The sequence below is a fragment of the Helianthus annuus genome, chromosome 3, assembly GCF_002127325.2.
Source record: "Helianthus annuus cultivar XRQ/B chromosome 3, HanXRQr2.0-SUNRISE, whole genome shotgun sequence".
In the NCBI taxonomy this organism is placed as follows: domain Eukaryota; kingdom Viridiplantae; phylum Streptophyta; class Magnoliopsida; order Asterales; family Asteraceae; genus Helianthus; species Helianthus annuus.
The window spans coordinates 169,305,163-169,324,564 of record NC_035435.2 but is presented as its reverse complement, the minus strand read 5'-3'; the positions used below and the strand labels follow the sequence as shown (position 1 = coordinate 169,324,564).

The window sequence follows — 19,402 nt, the reverse complement described above, 5'->3', positions numbered from 1 at the left end:
TGAGGTTGTGAAAACAGTACTTGCTGGAGCTGTAGTTTGTGTACTAACAGTTGTAGATCCCAGATTCATGAACCTGAGGCCGCCATTTGTCAGTTCTTTGCTCAAGAAATTCACCAGAGTGAAGGACTGTGAGCTTGTGAAATCGGATGGCGCCAATTGAAGATCCAAACCCTCGATTACAGGCTCCGGCCTTAACTCGATTCTTTGGTTCTTCATGGCCTGTATATATTTTACTTATACATATAAAACAAGGGATTAGGATCAAATACAAAGGATCCTAATTGTAAGAAGGATTTATAAAGTGACAAATGTCCAATAACCTAAAAAAATCCACTACAAAAAAAAAAAAAAAAAACTTAAACATCCACCACCACCAAAAACCTAACCCCCCACCCCACCCCCTCCACCGTCACCCACCCCCACAAATATATATATATATATATATATATATATATATATATATATATATATATATATATATATATATTTGCCGAGGGGGTGGGTGTTTAGTTTTTAAAAAAAAAAATTTTTAGGTTTTTTTGGGAAGGGGGGGGGTTAGGTTTTTGGGGGGTGGCGGGGAGGGGGGTTAGTTTTTTTTTTTTAGGTTTTTTGGGGTTTTTTTTTGGTGAGGTATAGTTTTTTCTTTGGCGCGGAGGGGGGGTTAGGTTTTTGGGTGGTGGTGGGTGGGGGGGGGTTAGGTTTTTGGGTGGTGATGTAGTGGGTTTAATTTTAGGTTATTGGACACCTATCACTCTATAAATCCTTCTTACAATTAAAAGTCATTTTAGAATAACTTGACCCATAAAACAAAAATATTTTCTTTCGGGAAGTTTTGGGCCCAGCGGTGCCACACTGCACACCCTCTGGGCCGGCCATGATTATATCGGCGTCACTCAGACACACCAAAAAGTGCGAAACACCTTCACACTCACACACTCTTTCCCCATTCACCAAACTGAATTTTGCAGAGATGAGTGTAGAGGGGAAGAGATCTCCGTCCGATTCCGATGACCGGAAAGCCGCCGCAGCCCTACTAATAAGTATCACTCTCTCTAATTGCTACAATATATTCTCATTTCTCAAAATTATTTTTCTAATTTGCCAATGATAAATAAAAGCTTTTCATCAAACAAATATTTATCAGCTAAATTGGTGAAATATCGCCGTCACTCACACACACCAAAAAGTGCGAAACACATTCACACTCACACACTCTTTCCCCACTCACCAAACTGAATTTTGCAGAGATGAGTCAAGAGGGGAAGAGATCTCCGTCCGATAACCAGAAAACCGCCGCACCGTCGTTACCCACTTCCACTTCCACCACCAAAAAAGTCGTAATCAAAAGTGCCGATATGAAGGAAGATATGCAAAATGAAGCCGTCAATATTGCCGTTTCCGTATTCCTCTTTTTCATCTAATCAATCTGTAATACATAATCTGTTTGAAATTTATTCTCGTTTGTATAATAATCGGAGTTTGTGCAGGCGTTTGAGAATTGCAGTGTGGAGAAGGATGTTGCGGAACAGATTAAGAAGGAGTTTGATAAGAATCACGGTCCTACGTGGCACTGTATCGTCGGAAAAAACTTCGGTAATTTCTTATTTTGTTAGAGTTTGTGATTCACTGTTTCGGATTGATTGCTTGCTTGAGTTATCATGTTTTCAGATGTTTTTTTTTCAGTGATTACTGTTGATTGTAGTTTGATTTTGATTTTGATTTTGAAATCTAGATCTAATAATCTAGACTGTAGAGATTATGAATGCTGTGCAAAGTAGTGATTTAGATTAGAATTAACTTTTTTTTTAATCAGGTATTATCTATGATTTGCTGTGTTGAATGAATCTTTGGGATGGTAAGGTGCATAGTTGTCAATAGCGGTCCGTATGGTCGCTATAGCGAATAGCGTAGCTTATAGGTCGAAGGTCGCTACAGGGTATGTAGCCATAAATAGTAGCAAGGTCGCTACAGGGTATGTAGCCATAAATAGCGGGATTTCAGTTTTTATTTTTTATTTTTTTTAAATATATAGCGATTAAATATGGCTATAAATAGCTGTTTTTGGAATTTGTTAAATATACATGTAAAAAAGCGTATATACAAGGGTATTTTGATATAATATACATATTAGATTTTTTAATTTTTTTTCTAGTGTATCGCTATTATAACCGTTATTTTTCGCTATTCGCTATGTAGCACATAGGTACCTTATCGCTATTTGTCGCTATTCATCATTAACAACTAGGGACTAAGGTGTGAAGTTATTATCCCATATAATTAAGATATGCATATGTATACATGTAACATTTTTTCAAATACGCCCCCCAACCAACCAATATATTCAGTGATACACAAAATTTACATAAACCTATTCATGTATAGTTGTATATGCTAACACACAATCTCATGTGACTGTTTCTATATGTGTGTAAATATAAGCTAGTACCCTAATCCATGCCAATGGTGTTGTTTATATGCACAGCTGTTCTTGGGAATTTTTGTTCTGATAATACTTCTTGAAAATAAACTTCAGAAGTTTAAAACAATAAAGAAGTAAAATAATAACATTGTTAGCAAGTTAGTACTTATAGGGATATGATGTGTGTATCAATATTTCACATATTTGCTTGGTGTATTATTGGACGCTCTGTTAACATGACAACTAGTTATCAGTCGATACTATTTTGGTTAAGTTGAAGGTTAGTCTAGTCTTATTCCACAGTTGAGTTGGCTACTACTAGTCAAATCAGGTGTCGGTTTGCTTTGTGTTACTAAATTTCTGTACTTTTTTAAGCTGGTTATAATCTCAAGTATGAACATAATCACATTAACAAATAACACTCTGTAGCTATATCAAATATTATTTGGTTTTAGTAATCTCATTATCCTGTAGTATCTGATTTCCGAATACGCAGTAGCTCAAGTCATAGTTGTTAATGGCGAATAGCGACAAATAGCGATAAGGTACCTATATGCTACATAGCGAATAGCGATAAATAGCGGGCGGCTATTTTATAAATAGCGATACACTAGAAAAGAAATTTAAAAAAAAAATATGTGTATATTATGTCAAAATACCCTGGTACATATGCTATTTTACATGGATATTTAACAAAACCTAAAATTCCATTATTTTATAGCTATATTTAGTTGCTATTTATATTAAAAAAATAAAAATAAAATAAGGTGTCGCTATTCTCGCTATCCATCACTACAACCCTAATAGCGACACTATATACCTATACGCTACATAGCGCACTATAGCGATCGCTACGATCGCTATTGACAACTATGGCTCAAGTGTTAATATTGTTTTTAGTGACACATAGCCAACATGATTTCTCTTTCCGTTACGAAAATCCATCGCGGATTCATCATTCACATGCACTTATTTTTTAGGTTTTATACTTGCACCAGTCTTGAGTAAACACTGGTAAGTGGCAACTGTATACACTTTGGATGATATTAGTGCAGCACTACAGTGATGCTAGTAGCGTACTGTGAATTTTTTTAGAAGCTTTATGCCTTAATGTTAGATCAAAGGTATCATAAGTTGATGATTTTCTTTAAATGAATAGGAACCGGAGAAGTACAATACTATGGTGTTAGTATAGGCGTATAGCATTAAGTTGGAAATCCAAAAGGCTCATTTAGTTCGGTGAGAGAGGTCTTAAGGAGTTTTCTACCTGGTGTGGGGAGGCGTGGAGCAGTTTACTGAATTACCCTTTGCACATATACCATGGAAATTTGACCCACTACAGTTGTTATTTCTTGCACAAATTGTATATTCAGTTTTTTATATATACAAGGAAGCTCATTATAGAACCAGTTTTAAGTAGAAAACGGCATAACCACTTGTACATTTTTGCTTTAAATGTGATGGATAAGGCGATTATGTTTCACGCTCATTATATACAGTGGCGAAGCTTGAAAATTTCCACCGGGGGGTTGGAAGTCACCGAACCTAAAAGTTCTATATATGTAAAAAAAAGTTATAAAACCGGGGGGTCGAAAACGTATATACCTAAAAAATTCTACACGAAACGTACATACATAACACTACTGAGCGAAAAGTTCGGGGGGTCGGGCGCCCCTCCCAGCCCCTTGAAAGCTACGCCCTTGATTATATAACCAATTTTAAGCAGAAATCCGCATAATGCACTTGTACGTAGTGCTTGACAAATATAATGAAAGCTAAAAGGAGAGTGTGGTAGGTGGTTACATAACCGCCTTATGCATCACATTCAAAGCAAAAGAGTACAAGTGTTTATGTGGGTTCTCATAGTTCTCTACTTAAAACCAGTTCTGTAATGAACGGTTTGTGCCCACCTTAAACCAAAACAAAAATTCATGTACTTTCATGTTTATGTAACTGTCCATACAGACAAAAATATTTAGTAAATCCTTAATTCCTAATTACTTGATGTGAAGGGCTTGATGGAGGTAAACAGTAATAACATAATCTTTTGGGTTGCATTTTGCAGGGTCGTACGTGACTCATGAGACAAATCACTTTGTTTATTTCTATTTGGAATCGAAGGCGGTGTTGCTGTTCAAATCCGGCTGAGCATGCTACTGCTTACATATGTATGTATTCTAAAAACCATTAGAAGCTGAATGTGCTCTGATGTGTGTTTTGTGCTCTATGTACTTGTAGATAGATTTGGCGGATTATTTGTTATGTTATTAAACAGTTTGCGTTATGTTTTAATCAAATTTTAAAATCACATCTGCTTTTCAGCATCGTGTGGTATCGGATTCTACTAGTTCATGCAAATCGCCTATTTCTCCTTTTTTGAAAGAAAAACCTCCAGGTTTATTCAGTCTTTCACTGTCTTTGGGTGTTTATAAATCGTTGACAGTAACAAATTTCATCGTTCTGTCGTCTATGGGTGTTTATAAACCGTTCAAACCTACCAAACGATGTAACTTATCATTCTAGCATGTGTCGCTTATTTCCTTATCATGAAGTTAAAAGACAAGGACGCTTGTCATTAAATTAGCATATTCACGTCTTATTATTTTTTTAACGGTAAATTACACTACTCTTAAAATCTACATCATTATTTGTCTTCAGTGAGGTTAGAAGTCTAGAACCCTGAATATACTAGTCATGTTAATATTATAATATGAAAAGACCGATTTTTGTGTTGGATTTTGAGAATATGTTACAACTTTATACAAATATTTGTATACTAAAATTCAAAATACATTATTATCATCAATAATAATGTATAAGCTATTAACTTCCAACTTTTTACAAAAACATATATTATAAACTAGCTTTTAGTACCCGCGCGTTACGCTGGGACTATTAAACCGAAAGAAATAGACGTAAAAACGTTGAATAATGTGCGCATGTTGCGCCGTGTTAACTCGCCAAATTCAGACCGAGAACGTAAAATTTTATGGTAGACGACAACAATAGTTAAATAAACTTATTAAAATCTAAACTAAACCAAACGGGGTATATTGTTTTTTTACACATGTCGATTTCACAATTCAAGCTCTCACAGATTGAATTTAAGCAAATTTGTAACAAATCAGCAGCATCAAACCCGTCATAGGTTTGATGACGACCTTTCCTTGACCCGTTGTAGGTTCAGTTTTCTTCGAGATTCAACAAGCCTTCAATCTTAGGCGCTATGATACCAATTAGAATATGCATAAATAAATTCGATAGTAATCTTGTTGAGTGGATTTTTTTTTCTTCATAATTTACAGTAGGGGTGAGCAGAAAACCGAAATAACTGAACCGTAACCGAAAAATCGGGACCGAAAAAGCCGAACCGAAACAAAAACCGCCGATTCGGTTTTCGGATTTTTAATAACCGAAAATTTCGGTTTGGTTTTCGGATAATCATTTTCAATAACCGAACCGATAAGTTTTAATAGTATACCGAATCTATATATTTTTATTTTTAAGTTGTTTAAGTGTTTACCCATGCTACTAAGAATTATTAATTTTATTCTTGTTTGTTAAATATTTATAATAAGAACATTACAGTGTTTATTTATCATTAAAATTATCCATTGTTTACAAGAAATAACAAAGTTTGATATAAAAATTAAATGGTTTTCAAAGTATTATAAAAGAAAACATCTTAACAAAAACTTTGAAGAAACATTAAAATAGATTAGAATTTTAGGTTTATGTGAATAATATTAATTTAAAAGACTAAATATATTAACTTAAATATAAACATTTAAGAAAGATTTTTAAACTTTGAATTATACTTTTAAGTTTTAAATCTTACGTAATTTGTTTCAAAAACCGAAAAACCGAACCGAACTGTTGCTAAAACCGAAATAACCGAAACCGAAAAAAGTGAAACCGGACGTTTTTAAAAACCAAAAACCGAACTTTCGGTTACGGTTTTGGTTTTACCAAAAACCGAACCGTGCACACCCCTAATTTATTAATTTAGCAATTAGCAATTGGTAAACATGGACATAAGTCATGTTAACTTTTTTTCTAATGGGCCCAATCTTTATTTGGGCTTATAGTCAATTGTTAACAGACCGTTTTCTCCATGTTCAGTTGTTCATATCCGCTTCATAATACAAACAAAAAGGGATTTAGTATTGATTAACAATTTAACATCCATCTGATCCCGCCATTCAAATAATCATCCTGTTCATGTGATCGAAGCTTATGATGTCAGAGGAGAAGCATTCTCCAGTCTTAAAATACAGAAATCAAGTTTATTAATGGCGAAAGCCTAAAGAGATTCAGACGATTTCACATATTTCCACAATTCTAGGTCTATTTGCCAAATTGCTCAAGGTACGAGTTGTTCTTATGTTCTGTTTCAGTTCTGGATGAGATCACTCGTGATTAATGTTTCATAAGCTGGTAATTTGTTATTAGAAGTAGAAGAAATAGCGATTTGCTTTTGTTTCTGTATTCAGTTTATTATCAGTTAAGTTTTGTATGATGATTGATATAGTTTGATGATGAATTTTGTAGATATGATTAGATTAATTGTTGCAATATGTATATGTTCATAGTTATTTTAAGTATTGTACACATTTAGATCACATAAACCCTTACATTTCATGTTCTAGACACTAGTTTAGGTTTTTCAGTATGAAAGGAGGAAGGGAACCGGTATATATATGTAAATATGTTGTTAGCTTACTACTCTATGGCACCGATAGATATTCATGGCCTCGTCTAAAGTAATCATACCTGCGCTTTTTACTTCTCATTTTCTCGGTTATATGCTATGCAGTTAATATCGGTGAGATATCGGTCATATCGGTCCCTTAGTAAAATATCGGTGTCAAATATCGGTCAAAATATCGGTACTGATATTATCGGCGATATTGACCGATATTTGACCGATATAACCGATATATCACCGGTATTTGACCGATCACTGAATTATTGGTGTTAAATTGCTATATATATAAATTATAAATTCTGCATTATATTAAAATTACCGATATCCCACCAGTATCTCACCGAGATAACCTATATTTCAAATATCGGTCCTTTACCGATATCCGATATTTTACCGCATTAACTGCATAGGTTATATGTAATTTTGAATATAGAGGTTCGCACTTTTACGGATTTCAAGATCAAGTTGTTATGGAAGTGAATCAGAAACATGCACACACACACACACACAAACAATCAACCTGCAGAAATAAACGAACACAATAATATAACGTGGTTTGCTCTAAGCTGACCTACGTCCACGCTTCACGGCTGCAACTAGCCGACTAGGGTTTTTTTTATCATTAGGTGCTCAAGGAATTACAAGAACGAGACATACATATATAGAGATACAATATGGGGTTAGAATCCCTTTACTTAACCAAGAAAAGTAAACTAGGCCTTATAATAGGAACGGGCTTAAGCTGCCTCAATCTGGGCCAAGCCTCCACAAAACCCAAGACAAGTAGCCAAGTTAGTTAGGATATTATTTATGAATTATGATGCTGATCCCATTGGTTAGTAGGGTATTGGCCGTGTCCATGAGTTTTCTGGTAATGGGGTCTCGTGATTTGCGGAAAAAGATTTTTGAATCAGGATAGGAGTTACAAACACCAAATGATATCATGAAAGGCATTTCATATTATAGGCAACATATTTCATATTCAATATATTGACAGCAAATCTATGCTACTGCACAATTTTAATCTACACATGTATTTCTCTTTTCTTTTTGTTGTTTAGTTGAGGTGATTACTACAAAAGTCAGGCAATATAATATGGTTTCAGTTTATTCCTCTTTCTTAGGGGTTTAATTATAATAGGGGAATTGGCCTCTAATAATCTCAACTAGACGTCATTGGTCATTGCTAGTCCCACCTTTGAATATTCCTCATGCCAGTCCCACCTTTCACCTATTTTTCCTCCACCGGTCCTCAGTTAAAAAAACTTAACGGAGTTAAGTTTTTTTCCGCATTACAAACTGACGTATTAGGGCTTTTGATCAGAACGAGGACATGAGTCTATTGATGTAAAACTTACCTCGAAACGATGCTCCAAACGACTTGATTTTTGTAAATTGGAAGTTTTAACACCCGAATTGAAGCACTGTTTTCATCGTTTGGAGCACAATTTCAAGGTAAGTTTTACATCATTCGACTCGTATCCTCGTTCTGATCAAAAGCCCTAAAACGTCTGCTTGTAATTCAGTAAAAAACTTAACTCCGTTAAGTTTTTTTAACTAAGGACCGGTGGAGGAAAAATAAGTGAAAGGTGGGACTGGCATGGGGAATATTCAAAGGTGGGACTGGCAATGGCCAATGACGTCTAGTTGAAATTATTACAAGCCAATTCCCCATTATAATAAATAGAACAAATATATAAGTGTCAGAAGTAGCAACATACATTCATTTTGTTACCAATCATAGCAACACACTTGCATTTCTTTAACCAATAATATCAAAGTAATTTACCTTATGGTGCTTTATATTTTAAAAAAAGTGGAAGTATGTTGCTATTATTGGTAAAATGTGAAAGTATGTTGGTATTTTGCTCAATTATCCAAGTAAGAGTTTTTTTAATCCCTTTTGTGAAACCAAAATTCATATCGTATTATCGTTATGAAATAAAATGAGAGATATGGGTAGGAAGGATCAGTACATACATACCACAGTGCATACCATATGCTGTAGGACACTGACTTACGAAATACTAAAACAGATTTCAATTTCTGTACATATATGCGGATATAACTAAATAAATCCGATCCCTTGCTCACATTCCATTATTCGATATTCACTTCTTCCTACCAACTGTCTTGCATTCAATGATTCTTTCTCCCAGTCTGTCCTGTATATCACCATCAATATCGACAGAACACATGCCACCTGTGCTGCTAACAGCCCATAACACAACCCCAAAAACCCTAACGGCCACACAAACGCTAAAATTACGGCTATGGGTGTACCCACTAAGTAAAACGAACACAGATTGATTCTCGCACCAATAGACGGTCTCGCACTTCCGCGAAGAACACCAGAACACGTGGTTTGTGGGCAGTTTGCCAGCTCACACACTCCAATTATCGGTAAAGCCGCCATCGTTAACTCTAAAACTTCACTATCACTTGTGAACACTTTCCCCCATGCTTCTTTTCCAAACGCAATCCCCAACAACCCAAAAGCAGACGTTAAAAGCGCCAGTACGATTGCCACTAGCGTTGCCAGACGGGCCCGACCCGGTTCTCCTGCCCCGAGCTCATGCCCAACCCGCGTCGATATCGACATGCTAAGCGCTGACGGCAATGTGTACATTAAAGACGTTGTTTGGATCACTATAGCAGATGTAGCTAAAGCGATGTACGGTTTATGAAGATAACCACTCAGAAACGTCATTAATTCATACCACCACCATTCGGAACAAACCGCTAAACAGCTGGAAACCGCGAGCCGGAATAGCACACCCCAACCTTCGCCTATTGACTCTTGTTCGGACCATGGTTCAGACTTGTGGGTATGAGTGAAAAACATATAGCCGAGAATGAAAACCGATGTACTCAAGTTGGTTATAATCGTTGAAAACGCAATCCCTTGAATCCCTAGGTTAAGGTTGAAGGCTAACGTGTTGGTGATCGGGAAATGTAATATCGCTGACAGTAAACTACACCACATTAATGGCCATGTTTTGCCATTGATTCGTAAAAATATACGTAAAGGGTTTAGAATGCAATTAACAAGAAGATCAGGGGCTGCATATAGACAGTATAAACTAGCAACATGTGTTATTTCAGGGTCCTGGTGTAGTTTAAGCATGATTGGCTCAAGGTTAACCCATAGAATCCCGATGGGTAGTGATGCGAATAATAACATGAGGATGGTTCGTTGTAGGGTTAGGTTAACCATGTGTAAGTTTCTTGAACCGAAAGCCTGGCTGCAAAGCGGCTCCATCCCCATAGCTAACCCTGACAGAACCGAATAGCCGGTTATGTTTGTGAATCCGATCGCTAGCGCACCTCCGGCTAGCTCAAGTCTCCCTAACCGTCCCATGCATGCAACTGACGTCATGTTTTTCAGATAACTTACTAACCCCATCGTGAAGAGCGGGAAGCCGATCGATGACATCATCTTCATTTCCTCCATTACCTACACAAATTCACAGCATATGGTTGCTTAATGTTTATAAATCTATTTAAAAAAAACAATACTGGTTAGAGTTGCTTACCATGGGAACAACAAGGTTGATTTGACTGTAGTCTGGCATGATTTGCTTGTATATGATGGACATATAGGATTTGATTCGAGACATTGAAGTCTTCATGCATATATAATATTATAATATATAGATATAGATACACACATAAAAGTGTAATGAGAGAGATAAGAGTACAACTGCAGAGTTGTCCGTGTTTATAGAGAATCTGGCATGTTTTTATAGTAGTGAAAGTTGGTGGGGATACCTTAGAATTAGATGTCAAAGAAAAAAGACACATATTTAAAAGCCTAAAATGTATTTAGACAATATAAAGATTAATAACATTTACATTTACATCATCACATGACATATACTTGCACATATACATATTTTGGAATTTGGGCATCAACTAGTACAAACGTGCTATGTTGGTGTGTTACCGGACACATGTGACCGAACTTAATTCTATAGTGTGGATAACGTGATGCTTAATCATTGTGTGTGTAAAGTAAGTACGTCTTGTTTATTTCAAGGACCATTATTGAAGTTGCATTTATTAATTAAAACATGTCACATTTTCTTGTTGAGCAGCATAAATAGCTTAAGGTGATGAAGATCGGGAGTTGCGTTTAGGTTCGTGTCACAGCAATCACACATTTTTTTTTTCATTTTTTTACTAGATTGACATCCAAAGTAGCAAAAAAAATACATGGTTTCAACTTTTCATAACATCTTATGAACATGCATGTATGTTATGAACCTGTATGTATGTATGTTTGTATGTATGTTTGTATGTATGTATGGATACACACACACACATATATATATATTCAGAGTGAATTTCAAGAATTGTCCTTTATCTTTATATCAATTTTCAGGCGCTGTCCTTTATGTTCAAAATTGACGAGTTTTGTCCTTTATGTCTTCATATCATACACGTTTTGTCCTTTAGGCTTAACCCAGTTAGTTTATTCAGTTAAATTTGGTCATATGCTTTGTACACGAGGGTATTTTTGTCAATTCAAAGGTAAGTTCAACGACAGATTTACAGCTCAAAGCTTCTGCAACATTTGAATTGACAAAAATGCCCTCATGTGCAAAGCACATGACCAAATTTAACTGAAAAAACTAACTGGGTTAGGCCTAAAGGACAAAACGTGTATGATATGAAAACATAAAGGACAAAACTCATCAATTTTAAACATAAAGGACAACGCCTGAAAATGGGTATAAAGATAAAGGACAATCCTTGAAATTCACTCATATATTCATGACGTGCTCATTTACTATACATCCACACACGAGTAGTTGACAATGACCCAAAAGATAAGAAATCATCTCAGACTTAAAATCTTCTAGCCAAACAACCATGCATGTGGATTTGGTTACAACCTATGGCAAATCAATTGTCATCAATCAAACTTATGATGGAGAATTATTTTATTTTTATTTATCTTTTAAGGAAAACCGATGGAAGAGATGCTACACCATCCAAATATATTAAATCGTAACAACTCTAATGATATTGTTGGTTAGACAAAACACAACCGTCGCCAATAATCACACTCTTTTTGTGGCTTTATGGTCTCAAAGATTTCAGGCATTGCAAAAATATGAAACTTGTTTAATACTCCTTCATTAGATTTATAATATGGAAAGTTGTTACCCTTTATGTCCTAAAAGGGGAATAATATCTTCTAACAACCACTAATTGCATCCACAGCCCCACATTTCATCCTTTTCTTTCATATCACTTTTAAATTCGTAAAATTCTTTTGAACGCAAGATCATTAGGTGTCGCGTTTGTCGACATTATCTTGTCTTACCCTCTCAAAGCCTAATTTTTTTAGAATGTCCTGTGGAAATTTAAACGTTTCGGTTTTTGGAAAGTTCTTAACTTACATTTACTTGTGTTTTTCCTATCATTATTGTCATTGCAAGATTAACTTAGTTTAGGCAGACTATAAATAGTCAAAAACTTTATCTTAAAACCGAGTATCTGATCAAATGTTGCAATCTTAGGGTACAAAGGGAATACTTTTTTATACCTTTTAAAGCAATGTAGCTAAAGTTGTTTGGCAGTTTATGAAGGTGAAATACAAGCATTCCTTTAGGTCCATGTCAAGTAAATTGCTTAAAGACCATTCACATTCACCTTGACTGTCCCTTTTTTCAGATTTAAGAAAAACCATGAAAATGTTATTTTATGAAGAACAATAAATATATTGCTTTAAATTTTGAAACCTTACATTTATGTGTGTACTGTATTGGCTTTTGTTATTAGATTCTAATTCTACAGTAAAATGCCATTTCGTCCTTGAGGTTTGACCAGTTTTGCAACTTTCGTCCAAAGGTTTGTTTCTCCGCATTTGGATCCAAAAGTTTTGAAATCTTGCCATTTTCACCTGGCTCGTTAACTCCATCCATTTTTTTCAGTTAAGTCAGGGGTATTATTGTCTTTTTCTTCTGTTAAGGGTATTTTGAATACTTGTACGTTATGCAAAATGCTTGTACGTAAAGTGAAAAGACTGAATTGCCCTTTAAGTTAACAAAAAAGACGGAAATACCCTTGACTTGACGGAGAAAATGGATGGAGTTAACGAGCCGGATGAAAATAGCAAGATTTCAAACCTTCTGGATCCAGATGCGGAAAAACAAACCTTTGGACGGAAGTTGCAAAACTGGCCAAACCTCAGGGACGAATATGGCATTTTACTCTAGATTATAAATGTTTTGCATTTTGATTTTTAAAACAAGGCCATAATTATTATTAATTGGTATTTTGTTTTGAAGATTCTATCTTTATTGGAATAAATCAATGTACACTTACAAAAGGCATACAGTGGACGATGCGACACTAGGTAGCGATTTGTTACCATCATGACAAGTATGATCTAAAGTCAAATAGTCAACAACCAGAGTTTGCTACCACTGAGCGTCTTCAGGTAAACAACTGTAGGTGATTCCGCATTCTTTTCAAGATATTTATTTATCGATGAAAATCGTATCTTTTTAATAGAAGTTAGTTTGGTATGTGAAATGTGTCCCCCTCCCCTCTTTGCTCTCCAAGTTACACATGCATATAGGACCATATTGAAACATTATTTGATGGGGACACACACACACACCCACAGTATCATATATCAGTACAATAATACTAAACTGATTATTCGTCTCTGTATATATCAGTGGTATATGATTATTCATTACCCTTTTTGTAACAACAAGACCTTTAGTGAATAAGGTAACTGTGTGTGTGTGGTCCAATATTCCATTTGATATAGTTGGAAGGCATTTCAAAAGTGTACTTTGAGGATATGTGTGAGCTTTATGCATCAACAAACGTACCTGTTCACAGTTCACTTATTATCGATATGCTATGCGATGTAAATATGTATAATGTATTGTGTTATCATGCATCCATGTGGTCATCATTTTCACATCCATGCATACAGCATACCTGGTAGGTAGGCTGGCTTATTTATTTACTTTACTTTAGAAAAGACCTGACTGTCCCAAAGAACAATACATGTACTATTGGAAATAGGTATAACTGGTACTTTATGTACGCTTATATTTGGAATGCAAACTGCATATACTACATAGCTGGTAGTGTGTTGATTTTGAGGCGATGTGATTGGGCTGGGAACTCCTTCGTTCGAAAGGCTTCATAACGTCACATAGCAACGCGTAACACCACCCCTTGTCGACTCAGGAAGCAAATGTTCTTTGTGTTCCGGAAGATGAGAGATATGTGCGACATAGTTGTCAATAGCGGTCGCTACAGCGGATAGTGTAGCGTACAGGTCGAAGGTCGCTACAGGGTATGTAGAGATAATTAGCGGGATTTCAGTTTTCTTTAAATATAAATAACGATTAAATATAGCTATAAACTAGGACAGGGGCATTTTGATATAATATACTATTAAATCTTAAAAAAAAAAAAAATTCTAGTGCATCGCCGTTTATAAAATAGCGCCTGCTATTTATCGTTATTCGCTATGGAGCATATAGGTATCCTATGTTGTCAAAGACGCAAGGCGCATGCGAGGTGCATCGGCCTCGCTCGGAGCCTAAGCGCAAGATGCAAAAAAAGCGTGGGCCTTTTTTTTAAGAAAAGCGCACATAGAGAAAAAAATATGTTATGCTTTGAAAATAAATAAGATTCCACATATAAAAAAAACTATTATATATGCCATTTAATATCATGTAGCTAATAGTTAGTAGCAAAAGTTTAGGACTTATACACACGTAGTGATACCAAAAGTTACTAGGACTTATACAAACGTTTGCGGTTACTAAAACATTTAAACTTATAGTTCATCATCAATCATCAAGACCATCATCAAAGTCATCAGAACTTCCATCAACGTCAAATGTTAACAAGATAAAAAAATCGAAAACAACTCACCAGATTAAATGCTGCAGACTTGGCTTCTTGAGTTCCTTGGAGAAGAAGAGAGCATTTGGGGTTTTTAATTTTCAGAAAAGATCGAGGGGTCTGGTGGCTGATTAGGGTTAAAAAGGATAAGGAAACACATCTTTATCCAATGGTTAAAAGGAATGGTTTACGGCTGTAAAAAAAACTTTAAAAATAACATTAAAACAGAAAAGTGCGCCTGATAGAAAAAAGCCCGCTTTTTTTACTTGTTGCGCCTTGTTCCGGCCGCGTGCCTAAGCACCGTTTTTACAAAAAAAAGCCCATATTTGCGCCTAAGCTACCACCAGGCGCTATAGGCTCGCCTCGCTGCGCCCGAGCGCCTAGGCGCGCGCCTTTTGCGCTTTTGACAACTATGTAGGTATCTTATCGCTAATTGGTGCTATTCACCATTAACAACTATGATGTGCAATGGGCCATCAGGTACTCTGAAAACCATTATCGCTTAAGGCTTATGCTTTTCTTTTACTTATGGTTGACTTGAGCATCGGACATTAGAAACTTACTTTTTTAGGATTATACCGACATCCTTTACGAAATCGCACGATATGAAGTCCATCGGAAGCCCGTCACGTTTCTATCCTTACTTTATCGTGTGTCGAAAGTAATTTAATTGTACCATGCCTAATTGCTACGATCATGGCATGTGATATTGGAAAGAGGGAAATGGCCATTCATAGATAGCTAAAGTAAGTGAAAAAACATATGGATGAGGAGTTTTGACAGGGAATATGAAACCACAAATATAAAAAGTCCCTTTTTTCAGTTTTTAGGCCATTACTCACCATGTGGGTTATCACATCACATTTCAATATTCCTCCTAATTGCTTGGAATTTATTTATATTTCTTTATATTTATTATATTTAATAAATAGTTCAATAAATAAATTATGATTTTGATCGTCTGATTTCTTTTGTTTATTTATATGTTCTTGTGTTTCATTTATCATCTTAACAAGAGTAAATTACAAAAATCGTCCTTTATGTATGTCACTTATTGCAAACTGTGTCCTTTATCTTCAATAATTACAGAAAACGTACTCGATGTTTGCAAACCCTTGCAAGTTATGTCCTTTAGCCCTAACCAAGTTAATTTTTTGTGGTTAAATCTGACCAAATGGACCCCACATGAGGGTATTTTCGTCATTTTACTTTCATGTGGGGTCTATTTGGTCAGATTTAACCATAAAAATACCCTCATGTGGGGTCCATTTGGTCAGATTTAACCACAAAACTTAACTGAGTTAGGGCTAAAGGACATAACTTGCAAGGGTTTGCAAACATCAAGTACGTTTTCTATAATTATTGAAGACAAAAGACACAGTTTGCAATAAGTGACATACATAAAGGACGATTTTTGTAATTTACTCTCTTAACAAACAAAAGTCAACATGTACCACTTTGTTTTCTTAATAAACATAATAAAAATTCCCCTAGGTGGGGTTACTAGCCGAGCCGTGCTCGAGTTCGGCTTTGCTCGGCTCTTTTATTATTTATTAATAATTATTACACATATCATTGTAATATACGTTGTTTAGTTATGTACATACTTCTTATATTACATACAGGTTTGTATATCTGTGTAAACTATAGGCCCAGCCATTACGGTCCAAGGGGATAGTCAAGCTCACTACATGAAGCTTGGGTGTAGACTCGTTAATTAAATGCACTTTAATCTAGGCTTGAGCTTATTTAAACTTGCCTCGATTGGAGCTTTTAGCGAGTCGATCTCGAGTAGCTCATTAGCAATTCTTCTCGTTTACAATGGTCATATATTTTTTTATTTGTTGGAATGAACTTAAACGCTACAAGCCTACAAGCGTTTATTCTTGTTCTTGTGCATTCAGTTTGCTTGTGCAAATGATCGATGCTGATTGCTGGATACGTGAAAAAACACCCATTTTAATTTTTCTTGTTTATAGCAAACTTTTATATAAATTAGTTGCGTCTTGCCCGCCCGCTGCAATAACATTTACTGGGCTGATGTAAAGCAAAAATGGGCTGTGGGCTTTTACTTTTTTGTGCTGTATCATTTTAAAGACCAATCAAGCATTAATAGGCCTTGGGGCCTGCAGGAGTTTTGGTTGCTTGAGAACGAATTATTTACTTGTTGGCCCATTCTTAGTAAGAGGTTGTTTGGCAACATCTGAATGGTTAAGTGCTAAACCAGTAAGGGTCTGAACCATTAAGTGCTGAACAAGTAAGAGGTCTGAACCATTAAGTGTTGAACAAGTAAGAGTTCTGAACCATTAAGAGCCTGTATAATGCTTAACCGTTCAGATGCAAATGTCTGACCAATTCAGATTAGAGGTCTTAACCATTCAGACTCTGTATAATGCTTAACTATTCAGAGGCAAATGTCTAAACCATTCAGACATCTGCTCGTGAAACAAACAGTCTGAACTATTAAGTGTTGAACCAGTAAGGGCCTCATTAAGAGGTAAACAATCAGCCCCTAAGTCACACAATTGAGGTTAAACCAACTAAAAGTTTTGTAAATTGGGGTTAAATGGATTTCACTTTCTTGCAAAATCACAATTCTACTCCAACATGAAGTAATTGGTATGCAAGGTTAAGGTTTTAAATCCCTACAATGTTACATAATTTTGAAGGAAAAGGAAGATAATCATGATTGCCAAATGCACACACTACACTACCAAAACAACATGACTTACGATATTGAAATGGCAACATAACTTATGATATTCATACAAAAATTATGAGTTAAAAAATATGAAACAAAATTGTTGAATAAAAACGTTAACAAAATTGTTTTGTATTTGAAAATTGTGCGGTCCATCCATAAGCCCAGTAAAACTTGTTCTGTCCTCATAGACAACTATTTATATGCGTGTTGCCAAAACATCTTTAGCTTAATAGCATTGATGTGAGAGTTTGTCTGGGAACATCCGATAAAATTGGAACGATACGAAAAAGATTAACATGGCCCCGCATAAGATGACACGTACAAAAGTGGTAAGAGTTTAAACTTTATTATGGATACCTTTTTTGTTTGAACATTAATCTTTTACGTATAAATACCACCTGAACGTCACACTTGCATCCTTGAGCTCATAGCACTAGACTACTATGTTTAAAGTCCCATCATGGACATTTAGATGAATTTTAGGTGGTATAGAATTAAGAAGTATATATCACCGTTTTGTAAGGAACAATTAATGAATATTTTCATCCACTAAAAATGAACCCAATCAACATTCCGTTCTATCACCCGCCGCCTACCACCACCCGCCGCCGCCATCATTCCATTCTATCTCTCACCCTTCATCACCACCACAGCCCACCACCCGCCGCCGCCCACCACTACAACCGACTCTGCACGATAGTATGGTAGTACTCTATCTAATTGAATTGTTGTAGGTCATTAGACTGCAGGGTGTGGGGCTCGTCCCCTGCCTGTCGACCTTTGGCGCGAACCAGCAAGATCGCCCCCTTGGGCCTGTCATCGTTGCCATCGTCCAGAGCTAGCCGCCTGCGATGGGGCTTTTTCCTTTTATCTCTCACACGCACATATACATACACACACACATATATATGCCTTAACGTATGAAGCGTACGCAATCTCAAATTCGCACGTTATAACAAAAGGTCGCATGTTGTAAAAACAGAAGATCGCATGTTCAAAAAAAAATTGAAAATCGCATGTTTATAAAAAAAAAAAAACATATTTCGCATGTTATTAAAAAAAAAAACAAATTCGCATGATGTTAAAGAATACCAAAATCACATGTTATAAACCAATTTTCGCATGTTGATACTGAATCTTGTACGCTTCGTACGTTAAGACATTTTGTACAATAACTGGCCTCTATATTATATTATATCATATCATATCATATCAGCTACATGAAACCTATACATTTTTTCATTCTAATATTAATAGTTATGAATTTTATTCTCAAATACTTTTTTCCTATATTTTAATTAAGGGTTATTGGATTTTATCACCCTTAACTATCGACCATTGGATTTTAATAGTGTGTGTTATTTATTCTCTACTTCATAATTTTAGAATAATTATTGTTTTATCTGATTCTTTTTATTAAATTTATTTATCAGTTATAATAAATTTGGAAATGCCATGCTTTTACTCGAGTTTAATTTACAACGTGACATTTTTGTGGATTTGCGAATATACCATCATAGATGTTTTTATCTACATTTCTATGGTTTTACCCGAGTTTAATTTACGACATGACGTACCGCCACAAGGTGCGAAATATTTTACTAGTTTACTTAAAAATACGAATCTCTAATAATACTATTATGTTGGAAATGTGTTAATTGACTCTAACTAGAGGCGATGCATA

General features: G+C 35.5%; 2 protein-coding genes, 2 long non-coding RNA genes and 1 other non-coding gene across 8 annotated transcripts; 3 read left to right on the top strand and 2 right to left on the bottom strand.

Moving 5' to 3' along the window:
- Nucleotides 1-879: 879 nt before the first annotated feature.
- On the top strand, nucleotides 880-4,966 carry LOC110930722 (dynein light chain LC6, flagellar outer arm). 2 transcript variants are annotated; one of them, XM_035987754.1, is made up of 5 exons: nucleotides 880-1,040; nucleotides 1,246-1,400; nucleotides 1,488-1,593; nucleotides 4,485-4,587; nucleotides 4,742-4,966. In XM_035987754.1, exons 1-4 carry the CDS (start codon nucleotides 971-973, stop codon nucleotides 4,565-4,567), a joined length of 414 nt encoding a protein of 137 aa, XP_035843647.1. In that variant the 5' UTR covers nucleotides 880-970; the 3' UTR covers nucleotides 4,568-4,587; nucleotides 4,742-4,966. The 2 variants fall into 2 exon arrangements, with proteins under 2 accessions (XP_035843647.1, XP_022029774.1); XM_022174082.2 differs by lacking the exon at nucleotides 4,742-4,966 and having other exon boundaries at nucleotides 4,485-4,740.
- Nucleotides 4,967-6,549: 1,583 nt separating this feature from the next.
- LOC110930724 lies at nucleotides 6,550-17,089 on the top strand. 3 transcript variants are annotated; one of them, XR_004888940.1, is made up of 4 exons: nucleotides 6,550-6,787; nucleotides 11,225-11,266; nucleotides 13,427-13,578; nucleotides 16,665-17,089. It is a non-coding gene; the product is annotated as an uncharacterized LOC110930724 (long non-coding RNA). The 3 variants fall into 3 exon arrangements; XR_004888939.1 differs by having other exon boundaries at nucleotides 16,640-17,089; XR_002588055.2 differs by lacking the exon at nucleotides 16,665-17,089 and having other exon boundaries at nucleotides 13,427-13,989.
- Nucleotides 9,029-11,405, bottom strand: LOC110930723 (protein DETOXIFICATION 55). The gene is made up of 2 exons (XM_022174083.2): nucleotides 10,664-11,405; nucleotides 9,029-10,584 (listed from the first exon to the last, which is right to left on the bottom strand). Exons 1-2 carry the CDS (start codon nucleotides 10,757-10,759, stop codon nucleotides 9,196-9,198), a joined length of 1,485 nt encoding a protein of 494 aa, XP_022029775.1. The 5' UTR covers nucleotides 10,760-11,405; the 3' UTR covers nucleotides 9,029-9,195.
- LOC118490259 lies at nucleotides 13,717-15,796 on the bottom strand. Its single transcript, XR_004888938.1, has 2 exons — nucleotides 15,578-15,796; nucleotides 13,717-14,450 (listed from the first exon to the last, which is right to left on the bottom strand). It is a non-coding gene; the product is annotated as an uncharacterized LOC118490259 (long non-coding RNA).
- An 875-nt stretch (nucleotides 17,090-17,964) lies between the features above and the next one.
- Nucleotides 17,965-18,066, top strand: LOC118490797. Its single transcript, XR_004890022.1, has one exon. It is a non-coding gene; the product is annotated as a U6 spliceosomal RNA (small nuclear RNA).
- The last annotated feature ends 1,336 nt before the right edge of the window (nucleotides 18,067-19,402 follow it).